The sequence below is a fragment of the Lepidothrix coronata genome, unplaced genomic scaffold (genome assembly GCF_001604755.1).
Source record: "Lepidothrix coronata isolate B3197 unplaced genomic scaffold, Lepidothrix_coronata-1.0 Scaffold440, whole genome shotgun sequence".
In the NCBI taxonomy this organism is placed as follows: domain Eukaryota; kingdom Metazoa; phylum Chordata; class Aves; order Passeriformes; family Pipridae; genus Lepidothrix; species Lepidothrix coronata.
Window position 1 is genome coordinate 40,446 of NW_016690620.1, and position 12,188 is coordinate 52,633.

At 64.3% G+C, this 12,188-nt stretch overlaps 4 protein-coding genes across 6 annotated transcripts in view; 3 read left to right on the forward strand and 1 right to left on the reverse strand.

Annotated features, from left to right (window-relative positions):
• The first annotated feature begins 6 nt into the window (after nt 1-6).
• Nucleotides 7-715, forward strand: SYCN (syncollin). The gene has a single exon (XM_017839594.1). The coding sequence runs from the start codon at nt 206-208 to the stop codon at nt 611-613; it is 408 nt and encodes a 135-aa protein (XP_017695083.1). The 5' UTR covers nt 7-205; the 3' UTR covers nt 614-715.
• Nucleotides 716-1,091: 376 nt separating this feature from the next.
• PAK4 (p21 (RAC1) activated kinase 4) lies at nt 1,092-9,236 on the reverse strand. Of its 2 annotated transcripts, XM_017839597.1 has the most exons (11): nt 9,079-9,133; nt 8,495-8,555; nt 7,510-7,642; nt 5,462-5,676; nt 4,154-4,660; nt 3,004-3,405; nt 2,784-2,917; nt 2,584-2,710; nt 2,368-2,493; nt 1,992-2,126; nt 1,092-1,917 (listed from the first exon to the last, which is right to left on the reverse strand). In XM_017839597.1, the coding sequence occupies exons 3-11, from the start codon at nt 7,535-7,537 to the stop codon at nt 1,762-1,764; spliced, it is 1,830 nt and encodes a 609-aa protein (XP_017695086.1). In that variant the 5' UTR covers nt 7,538-7,642; nt 8,495-8,555; nt 9,079-9,133; the 3' UTR covers nt 1,092-1,761. The 2 variants fall into 2 exon arrangements, with proteins under 2 accessions (XP_017695086.1, XP_017695085.1); XM_017839596.1 differs by lacking the exon at nt 7,510-7,642 and having other exon boundaries at nt 9,079-9,236.
• On the forward strand, nt 9,159-10,244 carry MRPS12 (mitochondrial ribosomal protein S12). 2 transcript variants are annotated; one of them, XM_017839599.1, is made up of 3 exons: nt 9,159-9,175; nt 9,512-9,571; nt 9,743-10,244. In XM_017839599.1, exons 2-3 carry the CDS (start codon nt 9,523-9,525, stop codon nt 10,153-10,155), a joined length of 462 nt encoding a protein of 153 aa, XP_017695088.1. In that variant the 5' UTR covers nt 9,159-9,175; nt 9,512-9,522; the 3' UTR covers nt 10,156-10,244. The 2 variants fall into 2 exon arrangements, with proteins under 2 accessions (XP_017695088.1, XP_017695087.1); XM_017839598.1 differs by lacking the exon at nt 9,159-9,175 and adding an exon at nt 9,369-9,433.
• A 486-nt stretch (nt 10,245-10,730) lies between these two features.
• Nucleotides 10,731-12,188, forward strand: part of SARS2 (seryl-tRNA synthetase 2, mitochondrial) — a 4,623-nt gene continuing 3,165 nt past the window's right edge. Inside the window, exons 1-5 of the mRNA XM_017839595.1 lie at nt 10,731-10,967; nt 11,174-11,269; nt 11,578-11,607; nt 11,696-11,836; nt 11,940-12,022. Of these exons, the coding sequence (XP_017695084.1) occupies nt 10,731-10,967; nt 11,174-11,269; nt 11,578-11,607; nt 11,696-11,836; nt 11,940-12,022 (587 nt within the window). The remainder of the gene's footprint in view (nt 10,968-11,173; nt 11,270-11,577; nt 11,608-11,695; nt 11,837-11,939; nt 12,023-12,188) is intronic.

Consider the following 12,188-nt stretch of genomic DNA (forward strand, 5'->3'; position numbering starts at 1 on the left):
GGTGGAGGGAGGGCACAGGTCACCTGTAACCCTTCCCACGGTGGGTGTGCCATGGCCTCGGGGACACCCACACACCTGTGTCCCTTCCCGGGGGGGGGGGAACCTGCACACCTGTGTGCCCTCCCAGGTGTGTCCTCGCCCACCCCCGTGGCCTTGGGGGCTCAGGTATATCCAGGGGGCCCTCGGGGCTCGGGGGACCTTGGCGATGGCGTCGGCACTGCTGGTGACACTGGTGGCCTTGGTGGCCGTGCTGGGTGGGGGGGTGGAGGCCCAGTGCCCCAGCCCCTCCGAGGTGCGCACCGCCAACGGGACCCGCCTGTGCGCCCTGCTCTACACCGACGACAGCCCCTACTACGACCAGTGCTGCGCCGGCGACGTGCTGGAGGTGGAGCCGGGCAGCGACGTGCCCTACATGCCCTACAAGTGGTCCGGCACCATCTCCTCGCTCGTGGTGGGCACCCGCTGCGAGCTCAACGTGTGGTCGCGCAGGGGCAAGGAGGGCAACACGCGGCGCTTCAGCGCCGGCGCGGTGCCGCGGCTGCAGGAGGTGCACCGGGGGCTCTTCGGAGACTGGAACGACGCCATCCGCGGGTACTACTGCACCTGCAAGTGAGGGCACGGCCGCGCGGGCAGGGGGGCAGAGCCAGGGGGGACAGCGAGTCAACGTGGGCCAATGCAAGTCAACGTGAGTCAACGTGCGCCAAGTCACACCAACGTGGGCCAACACACGGCAACGCAGGCCAAGACGAGTCAACCTCGGCCAACGTGAGTCAACACAAGTCAACGTGGGCCGCGTCACGCTCCTCGTGAGCCCACACGTGTCCCATGGGCCGACACGTGTCAACACGGCCATGACCTGTGGCTGCCCCGCCTCCTGTAGGAAATAAAGCCCTGAGGCAGCAGCAGCTCCTGCCTGGGGGGTGTTTCATAGGGGGGGGTCACCAGCCCCCCCCAGGGGTCTTTCAGTGGGGAGAAAGGGGGTCCCCACACCCCACAGGCCGTGACTCCCCCTTTCCCCCAGAGGGGATGCAGGTAGTGCCCACAGGTGTGTCCCCCCCCAAAGAACCACACGTCACACGGGGGGCTCCAAAAGGACACGTGTAATTTGGGGGGGCCCCGTGTCCCCCCCCGGGCCCCCCCGTCCCGCACGGTACAAAACCCAACGATATAAATATCACTTTGTTAAAAAACAATATGGGGGGGAAAACCAACAAAAAAACCCAAAATCAACAAAAATGGGGAGTGGGGAGGGCCGGAGGGGACCCCAAATCAGTAGTGTGGTGGAGGGGCTGTAGTTCTGGGGACCCCCCATGGAGATGTGGAGGGGCCAGAGCCCAGTGCCCAATAGGAGTAGAAAAAGGAGATTAAAAGAAACAAAAAAGGAGGGAAATGCCCCAAAATGGGTCCAAAAGGGGGGGGGTAGTGGGGTGAGTCCCTCACTCCCCAAATCTCTGACAGGAAGGAGGAAGAAAGGGAGCACCAGGATAAGCCCCCCCACCCCCCAAAATCTCTGCCTGGGGGAGGGCACCGGCATTAGCCCCTGCACCCCCAAATCTCCAGGGTGATGCCGTCCCCCACGCCCCAGATCTCTGCTGGGGGGGCCCGCGGCACTGAGTGCCCCCCCAGCTCAGTAGTACAATTTGGGGGGCCGGCGCCCCTCGCCAGCGCCCCACCAGTAACGTCCCAGTGCCGCTCCAGTTCGGGGGTGCCAGTGAGAAGGAGGAGGAGGTCGGGGGGGTCTCCCCCCTCCGTGGGGGGGTCTCACCGGAGCCGGTGCTGCCGCATGAGGGGGACGATGCAGGCGGGGGGGCCCGCGACCCCCAGGAAGGGGTGTCGGAGCAGCTCCGGGGCGCTCGCCCGCTGCGCCGGGTCCCGCACCAGCATCCGCTCCAGGAACCCCTTGAGGGAGGGTGACACCTGGGGGGGGCAGAGGTGGGGTCAGACACCCCCAGGGCCCCCCTGGGAGTGGGGACCCCCCCTCTCCGAGTTACCTTGTGGCCGTTCTTGAGCCGGGGGGGGAGGTTGTCGCGGATCAGCTTCATGGCCTTGAGGGGGGGCTCGTTGAAATAGGGGGGCTCCCCGTCCACCATCTCGATCACCATCACCCCCAGAGACCAGATGTCCACCTGGGCGGGGGCCGCCAAAAAGAAAAGGGGGGGGCTTGAGGGGGAGGCTGCCTGGAGCTCCTCAAACCCACCCTGTGCACCCCTAAACCCACCCCAAACCCTTTGCCTACTCCCCCACAAGACCCACCTTGTGGCTGTAGGGCAGGTGGGAAATGGGCTCAGGGTTCCACGCCAGACATCCCAAACACCCCTAAACCCACCCCGTGTCCCCCAAATCCACCCCATAACCCCCCAGCCCCACCTCTGGGCCGTAGGGCAGGCGGGAGATGAGCTCGGGGGCCATCCAGTACGGGGTCCCCACCAGCGACTTGCGCCGCGGCACCTCCTTGTTCACTTGGGCGCAGAACCCAAAATCCGAGAGTTTCACCTGTGAACGGAGCCGGGGGCGGTCAGGGCTGGGGGCAGGGAGGGCCAGCGGGGCCCGGGGGGGGTTTTGTTGGGGGTAGGGGGGCCGTACCCGCCCGTCATGCGTGAGGAGGATGGAGTCGCTCTTGATGTCGCGGTGGATGACGCCCTGGGCGTGGAGCACGGCGAGCGCCCGCAGCACCGACAGGCACACGGCCGCAATCTGCTCCTCCGTCATCCTGCACACGGTGGGGGGGGTCAGGGGGTGTGGGGTGGCACAGGAAGCACCCAGGGAGAGGGAACCGGGGGTACCTGGTGTGGGTGACGATGTCGGTCAAGGCGCCGCCCTCCAAGAACTCCATGACCACCCAGAGCTCGTCGCCCACCAGGTAACTGTTGTACATCTCCACCACGTTCTCGTGCTGGTAGTCCCGCATGATCACCACCTGCGAGGGGGGCACGTGGTGCTGGGACCCCCGAGACCCACTCAGCCCCGTCAGGGGGAGCCCTGGGGGGTCCCCTCTGCCCTCACCTCATTGAAGAGCAGCTCCCGCCGCTGCTGCTTGCGCAGGTCCATCTTCTTGACGGCCACGAGCTTGCCGGAGCCGCGCACGGTGGCGATGCACACGATGCCCGTGGAGCCCTCCCCGATCTTGATGAAGTTGTCCAGGTACGTGCGGGGGTCCCCGGGGTCCACCACCATCTGCAGCGCCGCCCGGAACTGCTCGTGGGACACGCGCTGGGGCCCCCCCGGGGCGGGCGGGGGGCCGGGGGGCCGAGAGGCCGGAGGGTCCGGCCCGGGGGGCGGTGGCTCCGGGGCCTTGGGGCGCGGGGGGCCGGGGGCGTGGGAGGAGGAGCCGGGACCGCCGGGGCCACCGGCGGGGACCGGCCCGTTGGGCGTCACCTCCTGCGGGCGTCCCGGCCGGTGCTCTGCCTGCAGGGAGAGGGGGACGGGGGGGTCAGACCCCTGAAATCCCACAGGATCTGTGCCCCGGAGTGTTGGGAGCCAACGCCGGGGCCTCCAGCCAGAGGCCAAAGGAAAGGTTTGAGTGGGGAAGAGGAAGAGGAAGGCGCTCTGGGGCAGAGGATGCAGCACCGGGAAGGACAGGGCGGCTGTGGAAGCCTTCAGCACGGCCTGATCCCCACCAGAGCGTGGGAGCTGTGAGGAAGAGGAGCAGAGAAGCCACTTCCAAGAAAGAAGAGAAAGAAGCAGAGTGAGGAAGGGGACGAGGAAGAAGAGAAAGCTGCTCTGATGCCAAGGACAGGGCACCAGGAAGGTGGTGGATTCCACTGCAGTCATGAGAAAGAGCAGCAGAGAAACCACTTCTAAGGAAGAACAGGAAATGCAGAGCGAGGAAAAAGAGAAAGCAAACAAAACTGCTCTGATGCCAAGGACACGGCACCAGGAAGGGAAGCAGGTGGATCCCACTGGAGCCATGAGGAAGAGGAGCAGAGAAGCCACTTCCAAGGAGGAAGAGCGGAAGCAAAGTAAGGAAGAGGAAGAGAAAAAAGAGGAAGCTGCTCTGGTGCCAAGGACACGGCACTGGGAAGGGAAGCAGGTGGCCTTTGGCACACGCTGATCCCGCTGGAGCCGCGAGGAAGAGGAGCAGAGACGCCGCTCCCGAAGAGCAAGAGGAGGATGAGGAAGAGGAGGAAGAGCCCGGGGTGGGACCCCCATTTACCTGGGCGGGGGGGCCCCGGGAGGGGTCGGTGTCGGCGCGGGGGTAGGTGTGGAAAGGGCGTCCGGGCTGCGGCGCCGTCTTCGGCCCCGCTCCGGGAGCGCCGGGAACGCCGGGAATGTCGGGGGGCCGCAGGTCGGGCCCCGAGAGCGGGCGCTGCTCGCGGGGGGGGGGCCGGGGGGCCCCCTCACCAGCCGAGCTGGACTTGGGGCGCTTCTCCTCCCGCCGCAGCCCCCCGGGGCCGGGTGCGGTCGGGGGGTCCCGCTCGGCAGCACCTTTGGGGGGTCTCGGCTCCGGCTCCCCCCGGCCCCCCCGGCGGCTCTTCCCGGGGGGGGCCAGGCCGTTCTCTGGGCAGGGGGCGGCCCGGGGGGGGCAGGGGGGGCTGTCCCGGCGCAGGGAGTTGGAGCGGGACACGGACACGGCCTCCAGCTCGTCCAGGAGCCACGCCAGGGTCCCATCCCGGCCCCCGGGGGTCCCATCCCGGGGGGCTTTGGAGCCGCGAACGATGGGCTGTGGGGAGGGGGGGGACAGAACACGGGGAAAACGGGGAGAAAAGGGAAAAAAACAACGAAAAATGAAATGGAATGTCGGGGAGAGAGAAGGGATGGAGGGGGTGGACAGGAGGGAATGGGGGCACGGGGGACACAGTGGGATGGAGAGGGTGGGGGGGGTGAGGAGCAAATGGGGAAGAATGGGAGGTGTGGGAATGGGGGGGTGGGAATGGGAGGGGTGTGGGAATGGGAAAGGTCCTTGACTTGGGGCACAGACTTAAAAAAATGGGAAAATACAGCATAGGGGAGGGATCAGGTGGGAATGACCCTAAATTCCTGTGGGATGGGCTTGTTCCAAGTGTGGGGAGGAGTCTCAGCTGGGTGGTCTCTGTCCTGGGGGTCCCCAATGCTCCCTCACCTGCTCCAGGACACTGCAGGTAGAGGGGATGGACCCAAATTCACCCCAGTTTGGATTTTTGGTCCTAAAGAGAGGGCAGGAACACTTCCCTGCTCTGTCACCCTCCAATTTCCCCCTGCTTCCCCCCAAAGAGGGGGTGGGGACCCAACTACCACTCCCCTGCTCCGGGACCGCCCCCCCCAACAGCCCAGACCTCGTGGGGGCTGTGAATGGCCCCCTGACCCCCTCTCCTGACAGCCCAGACCTCGGAGGGTTCCCCAATACCCCCAAGGATCCTCTCTGTTTTGGGGCCCACGAACGGTTCCTCAATCCCCCTCAGGGATCCCCCCACCCTGTGGGGCCTGTCGACTGTCCCCAAATTCCCCCCCGGGGATCCCCCGTTTTGAGGCCCAGGTCGCCCACCTTTTGGGGGGCGCGGATGGCGGTGATGCAGGCGGGGTCCACGAGGGGCTTGGGGCGCCGGGCCGACTCCTCGAGCAGCCCCTGCCACTGGCGGGGCAGCCCCGTGAAGCGCTGCTCGGACGGGTCGTACCCCGTGTGCACCCGGTGCTCGAAGTTGGACGGGGCCGAGATCTCCACCCGCTTCTTCTTCTTGGAGAACATGGCGAGGGGGGCACCTGGGAACGAGGGGGGACGGGTGAGTGGGACACCTGGGAACGAGGGGAGAAAGGGGAGTGGGACACCTGGGAACGGGGGGAGAAAGGGGAGTGGGACACCTGGGAACGGGGGGGGCGGGTGAGCGGGACACCTGGGAACGGGGGGGACAGGGGAGTGGGACACCTGGGAACGAGGGGGGACGGGTGAGTGGGACACCTGGGAACGAGGGGAGAAAGGGGAGTGGGACACCTGGGAAAGGGGGGGGACAGGGGAGTGGGACACCTGGGAACGAGGGGAGAAAGGGGAGTGGGACACCTGGGAACGGGGGGAGAAAGGGGAGTGGGACACCTGGGAATGGGGGGGGACAGGGGAGTGGGACACCTGGGAACGAGGGGAGAAAGGGGAGTGGGACACCTGGGAACAGGGGGGACATGGCACAGGATCAGTGCCATCCTACAGTTCCAGCTCGGAGGATTTTGGGAATGGGATCCCATTAATCGGCACCGAATCCCTCTGGGAATGGTCCCAAAATCTCAGGGATTTGGGCTGGATCTGTTTTTCCCACTTTTGCTGCTCCTGGGGGCCAATCTCCTGCTGTTTTCCCCCATTTTTTCCATCTGCTCCCGTAGGTTCAATCCTGCCTCCCAGGCTCTGGAATTCTGCTGCCTCCAAGTCTTTCTCTCCATTTTTCCCAACTTTTGAGGTTTTTCTCCTCAAATTCATGATCCCTTGGGCAACTTTTTCTCCTCCTCCACTTTCATACTGCTCAAAATCTGCTGGAATTCCGTATATTCCCCATTTTTCCTGCTCATCCCGGGCTGATCCTTCCTTCCACCTTTCCGGGATCCTCCCTGAGCTGCCAAAATCCCATTTCTGGGTGGAAAATCCTCCTGGACTGGGGAAGTAATGGTCAAATTCAGAGTGGGGCGATTAACATCTGCTGGGTTTGGGTTTGTGCTGCTGGAAATTCCATGGGAAAGATTCTCGGAGGAACAAGGTGCAGCATTCCCTGCCTCCAGACACCAAATCCACCTGATTTCACCCCAAAAATATCCTTTTTTTGGGGCTGGTGGGGGAAAACCAACAGCACTGGGGCAGGGGGGCAGAGGGATCCTGGAGAATTCCAGAGGGTGGGATGCAGGTCAGGAGGAGGTTAAAACCCCCCGAACATTCCTCAGTCCTTTGCAGGTCACATTCCCTGGATCCCGCTGGGTTTAATTAGTAACCAATTAACAAGGAACCGACTCAGCACACAGGGTGCAGCATTCTCATATTTCCCCCCCAAATTCCCCCCAAACCAGCGCTGTTCTGGCTGTATCCTGGTGGGAATTGTGGTGCCACCTTCAGCATAAAAAATAAAAGGAAAAATAACGGAAAAAAGGGTGCAGGGAGGTGATTCCTGTCCTTCCCATAAACCCCAAATCTTCTTGCAGGAAGAGCCACCTCGGTGGAAAATCCCTGAGCTGGCTCTTCTTTCCACAGAATCGTTTTCCCGGTGCCAGCAGGGGCAGGGACAGATTTGAATCTCTCCAGTTCTGGGTTTTCCACAAAAAAAATTCCAGCAGCAGTTTGGGATCCTTGGGAAGCAGCTCCTGAAGGTGGGGATGGATCAAAGCTCATCAAGAAGCCCCGAAAACTCCCGGAATTCCGAGGGAACCAGTGAAGGTTATGTTTTCCTGCCCCGCATGGATCATCCTGAGGATTCCTGGAGCTCCCTCCCAGCTCCGGGGTCACACCTGATATCCCAAATCCCAGCCAGCCCTGCTGGGGGCGGGTTGGGAGGCGTCGCTCCAGGTGCTGTTTTCCTTAAATAAAACCCCAGGAAGGGAAGCGGCACCGGGCGGGTCCCGTACCTGGGACAAATCCCAGGATTCTCCCCATGGGGTCACATTCCCGGGGCCGGGAGGGCGGAAGGACGTGGCCGGGCCGTGCCGGAGGGTTCTGGAGCCGCGCCGGGAAGGGCGGGTTGGACTGGAAGGGCTGGATCTGCCGGGAGGGGGAGGAGGAAGAGGAGGAGGAAGAGAAGAGGTGTTGAAAAGCCTCAGAAAACCGGCCCCAGGAGAGGAATCCTGGAATTCCAGGAATCCGGCGACCCCTGTGGAGGCCACACAAAGTCAAAGGGGATTCGTTTCCTTCCTTAAAGGAAAACTTCCCGGAACCGGGACATCAAAGGTTCTGGGAAGGGGATCAGCACGTTCCAGGGATTGCTGGGAAAAGAGGAAAGGGGGAAAGAGGAGGGGGAAAAAGGAACGGAGAAAGGGAGGAAGAAAGAGGAGGAAAATGAAAAAAGGAGAGAAAAAACAAAGAACAAGAAGAAGGGAAAGGAGGAAAAATGGGGAAAACAAAAACAAAGATCAAACAGAAGGAAAAGGGAAAAGTAACAAAAAGGGGGAAAGACACAAAAGAAGGGAAAAGAGGAAAAAGGGAAAAAAGAAAAAGGGGAAAAGAAAAAAAAAGGGGAAAAGGAGGGAGTTTCTGGTGGAATTTCTCTCCTTTCCCACAGCAAAAAGTTTCCTCCAAGCTGTTCCTCAGGAATCCAAGGGATCCCAAATTCCCCAGCTTGGCCTATTTTTTTCCTCCTTTTCCTTGGAGGAGCAGCGATGGGAACACCAGGAAGACATTGGGAACTGCGATTTCCCTCCCCAACCTGGAGGAAAACCCCCCGGTTTTAAGGAGTCGAGACGTTCATGAGGATTTCCAGTGCCCGGAATTCCTGACTCAAATCCGGAGGAAACGCTGGGAAAATCCATCCAAGGGCCCTGGATAGAGCAGGGCGACGAGACCCCCCCATGGGGATGGGATAAAGAATTCCAGGGAATTTCTGGATCTGTTTCCTACCTGCCAGGAAGGGGAAACTCTCCCACCTCAGCTCCGCATTCCGGACCCTCCGGGAAAAGCGCTGCACGGAAATAACGGAACTCTCTCAGGATCAGCCCCAAACCCCCACTTTGGGGGCTTTATAGGATGAGGGAGGGGCAGGGGGTAGACCCGTATCTCGACTCTCTGAAATTCCAGGACCCCCCCGAGGACTTGGGGAGCCCCAAACTCCCCTCCAAACCCATCCCCCCCAATCCCACCACATCCCTGACCCCAAAATTCTTTGGCCTTAGGGGTCCCTCAAACCCCCCCTGAGCCCCCCAAGGCCCCCTCAGCGCCCCAAATCTGCCCTTAAGGCCCCTCAAATTTCCCCTCAGCCCCCTAAATCCGCCCTCCAGCCCCTCAACACCCCCTCGAATCCCCCCTTCAGCACCCCTTCCTCAGTCCCCCACATCCCCCTTTCACCCCCTCAAATTCTCCCTTTGGCCCCCCAGACCCGCCCCAAAGCCCTCCTAACCCCTCTCAGAGGCCACTCGGTCTCTCTCCGACCCCTCCCCGTCCCCTCGGACCCCCGTTTCCCCTCTCGGCCCCCCCTCGGCCCTCACTCGGCCGCCGCCGCCATGTTGCGATCGACACACATCCGGGTCCTCCCCGCCCGCGTCGCCGCGGCGACAGACCACGCCCTCGGGGGCGGGATTATAGGTTAGTGAGCGGGGCGTGACCAGCCCAATATGGGAAAAGAGGCGTGGCATGAGGAACGACTGAAGCAAATATGGGTAAAGGGGTGGGGTTTAGAGCGGGATGGGTGGAGTTTAATGCTGAAGGGGCGGGGCCTGAAGCGGAAGTTATACTCAACGTGCTGTTAGGGCGGGATTAAAAGGGAGAGCGTCCAATCGCGGGGCGAGTAGCGGGGATTGGCAGTCGCGCTGTCCAATCGGATCACGGTGCGCTGGAAGCCGGGTAAGATGGCGGCGTTGTGAGGGGAGCGTTCCTGGGACACCCCCGGGCGGCTCTGACTGTGTGTTCTCCTCCCCTCAGAACCCCCGGAGATGCCGCTCCGCGCCGTGCTCAGGGCCGCGGCCTCGCTGCGCCGCTGCGGTGCGTATTTATCCCACCCAAAACCACTCCGTCCCCGGCTATCCCCGCAAACAAACCCGCCCCCCCAACCCACTGACCCCTCTCTGTGTTCTCCCCCGCTTTCCATCCCCCACTGACCCCCCTTTCCTTTATCCCCACCCCCACTGACCCCTTTTCTGTGTCCCCCCGCAGGTCCAGGACCGTCACTCCCCACCACCGCCACCCCTCTCTTTCTCCCCGCTCTCCCGCCGCCGCCCCCCAGACCCGCCCCCATGGCCACGCTGAATCAGATGCACCGCAAGGGCCGCCCCGCGCCGCCCCCCCGCAAACTGGGGCCCACTCAGGGCCGCCCCCAGATCAAGGGGGTGGTGCTGAAGAACCTGATCCGCAAGCCCAAGAAGCCGAACTCCGCGAACCGGCGGTGCGTGCGGGTGCGGCTCAGCACGGGCAAGGAGGTGGTCGCGTTCGTGCCCGGCGAGGGGCACAACCTGCAGGAGCACCACGTGGTGCTGGTGCAGGGCGGCCGCACCCAGGACCTGCCCGGCGTCAAACTCACCGTGGTCAGGGGCAAGTACGACTGTGCCCACGTGCAGAAGAAGAAATGAGAGTGGGGGTCACCCCCCTCGGGGGGCCCGAGCGGGGGAGTAGCTGCGCCAGGGGGTGCGAAGCGAGAATTAAAGGCGGTTCGTTGTGCGAGGGTTGTGCTGTTGGAGTCGTGTTGGGGGCAATGGGGAGAGGGTTGGAGGGGGTAGGGGTGGTGGGAAGGGTCGTGGGAGCATTGGAAAGGGGCCTGGGGGGGGATGTGGGGGTCTAGGGACACTGGGAAGAGTCGGGGGGGGACCTTTGGGCACTGGGGGGGAAAACTGGGGACCTAGGAGGGGCAGCTGGGGGCACCGGGGGGGTCCTGGGTGGTCACTGGAGGGTCTCGGGGAGGTGACCAGGAGGGTCCATGTTGGGATGTCACTGAGAAGGGTCCTGGGGGGGTCCTTGGGGGTTTCCTGGGTCGTCACTGGGGGATCCTGGGAAGTCACCGGGGGTGTCCTGGGGGGATCACCGACCACCGGTCCAGCCGGCTGGCCAGAGTACTCGGGCGGGCGTGGCCTGGGCGCTCCGGCGGCGCGTGCCCGCCCCCCCGTCCCGCCCCTTCCGCCACGTGACGCCCGCGGTGCCGGTGCCCAAGATGGCGGCGCGCAGGGCGCTGCTGGCGGCGCGGGGGGTCGTGGGGCGCGGCCGGCGGGGGGCGGCGGCGGAGGGGGCCGGTGCCGCTCCCGGTTTGGGGAGCGCGGGGCGGAACCGCCTGTACGAGCACGTGCGCGAGGGGCTGAGCGCGCGGCCGCAGCTCGACGTGACCGCGCTGAGCGAGAGCGACGTGGAGCGGCGGCGCGGGCCGCTGGGGGGCGCTGAGCTGCGCGAGATCGTGAGGGGCGGGGCCGTGCGGGGGCGGGGTGAAAATATGGGCGGGGCTTTACCCGAAATTGGGCCGGGGGCGGGGTCTACGCGGGGGGCGGGGCCTACTATAAATACGGTGGGGGGAGGTGTGTGGAGCCCTCCGGGCCGATGGGGAGGGGGGTCTTTGGGGGGGCGTCCACCTTAACCACGCCCTCCCCTCACATCCCCCAAAAGGTGCAGGTGTGGTCCCGGCTGGGGCAGGTCCGGGATGGCATCGCCCGCCTGGAGGCCGAGAAGGGGCAGGTGGCCCAGGGGGTCCGGGAGCTCATGGTGAGACCCCCGAGACCCCCAGCAACCCTCCCTACATGCCCCAGTTCTGCATTGGACCCCCGCGGGTTCCTCCAGCCCCACTCTGCCCCCCAGAACCCCCTCAGGATCCCCCAGTTTCCCCTGAGACCCACCAAGACTCCCCACTGGGGTACCCCTGCTCCCCCCTCTGTCCTTCCCAGGACCCCCTGGTCCCCACTGGTGCCCACTCAGTTGCCCCATAACCCCCCTGGACCCCTCAGGTTCCCCCCCCCCCGAGCTCCCCAAGCCCCCCTGAACCCCCCCAGACCTGCCTCTGTCTCTCCCCCCAGGCGTCCCACGACAAGGCGACGGCGGAGTCGGTAGGAACAGGCTTTGGTGGGGCTGAGGGAAGGGGCGGGGACCCCCCCAGTGCTCCCCCGTACCCCCTGATCGTGGCCCCCCCTGCAGCTCCCGGCGTACGCGGCGTTGCGGGCGCGGGGCCGGCAGGTCCGGGGGCAGCTCCGGGAGCTCGAGGCCGAGGAGTCCGACCTGGAGCAGAGGTTCTACCTGGGGGCCCTGCAGCTGCCCAACTGCACCCACCCCGCTGTGGTGAGCCCCAACCCCCCCCAAACACCCCGTGCAGCTGCCCAACTGCACCCACCCCGCTGTGGTGAGACTGGAGGGCTCCTGACCCCCTCCCGTGCCCCCCCAGCCCGTCGGGGACCAGAGCCAGGCCCGGGTGCTGGAGGTGGTTGGGGAGAAACCAGGTACGTGGGAACTGGGGGGGAAGGAGGAGGAGGAGGAGGGTTCTGAGGAGAAAAGAGGTCCTGGGGAGGGGGGATGAAGACACTGGGAGGGCTCCTGGGTGAGGAAGAAGAGGGTCTGCGGGGAGGAGAAGGGTCCAGGGGAGGGTGAGGAGGATCTGGGGAGTGGGGAGAAGGGTCTGGGGGTGATGAAGGGT

Coding starts and splice junctions, on each gene's coding strand:
- SYCN (XM_017839594.1), top strand. CDS start 206: ATGGCGTCGGCACTGCTGGTGACACTGGTGGCCTTGGTGGCCGTGCTG.
- PAK4 (XM_017839596.1), bottom strand. CDS start 9,225: ATGCCACGCCTCTTTTCCCATATTGGGCTGGTCACGCCCCGCTCACTA. Junction 2,711..2,783: donor GACATCGTCACCCACACCAG/GTACCCCCGGTT, acceptor CACCGTGTGCAG/GATGACGGAGGAGCAGATTG. Junction 2,494..2,583: donor TCCTCACGCATGACGGGCGG/GTACGGCCCCCC, acceptor CTCCGTTCACAG/GTGAAACTCTCGGATTTTGG.
- MRPS12 (XM_017839599.1), top strand. CDS start 9,523: ATGCCGCTCCGCGCCGTGCTCAGGGCCGCGGCCTCGCTGCGCCGCTGC. Junction 9,572..9,742: donor GGCCTCGCTGCGCCGCTGCG/GTGCGTATTTAT, acceptor GTCCCCCCGCAG/GTCCAGGACCGTCACTCCCC.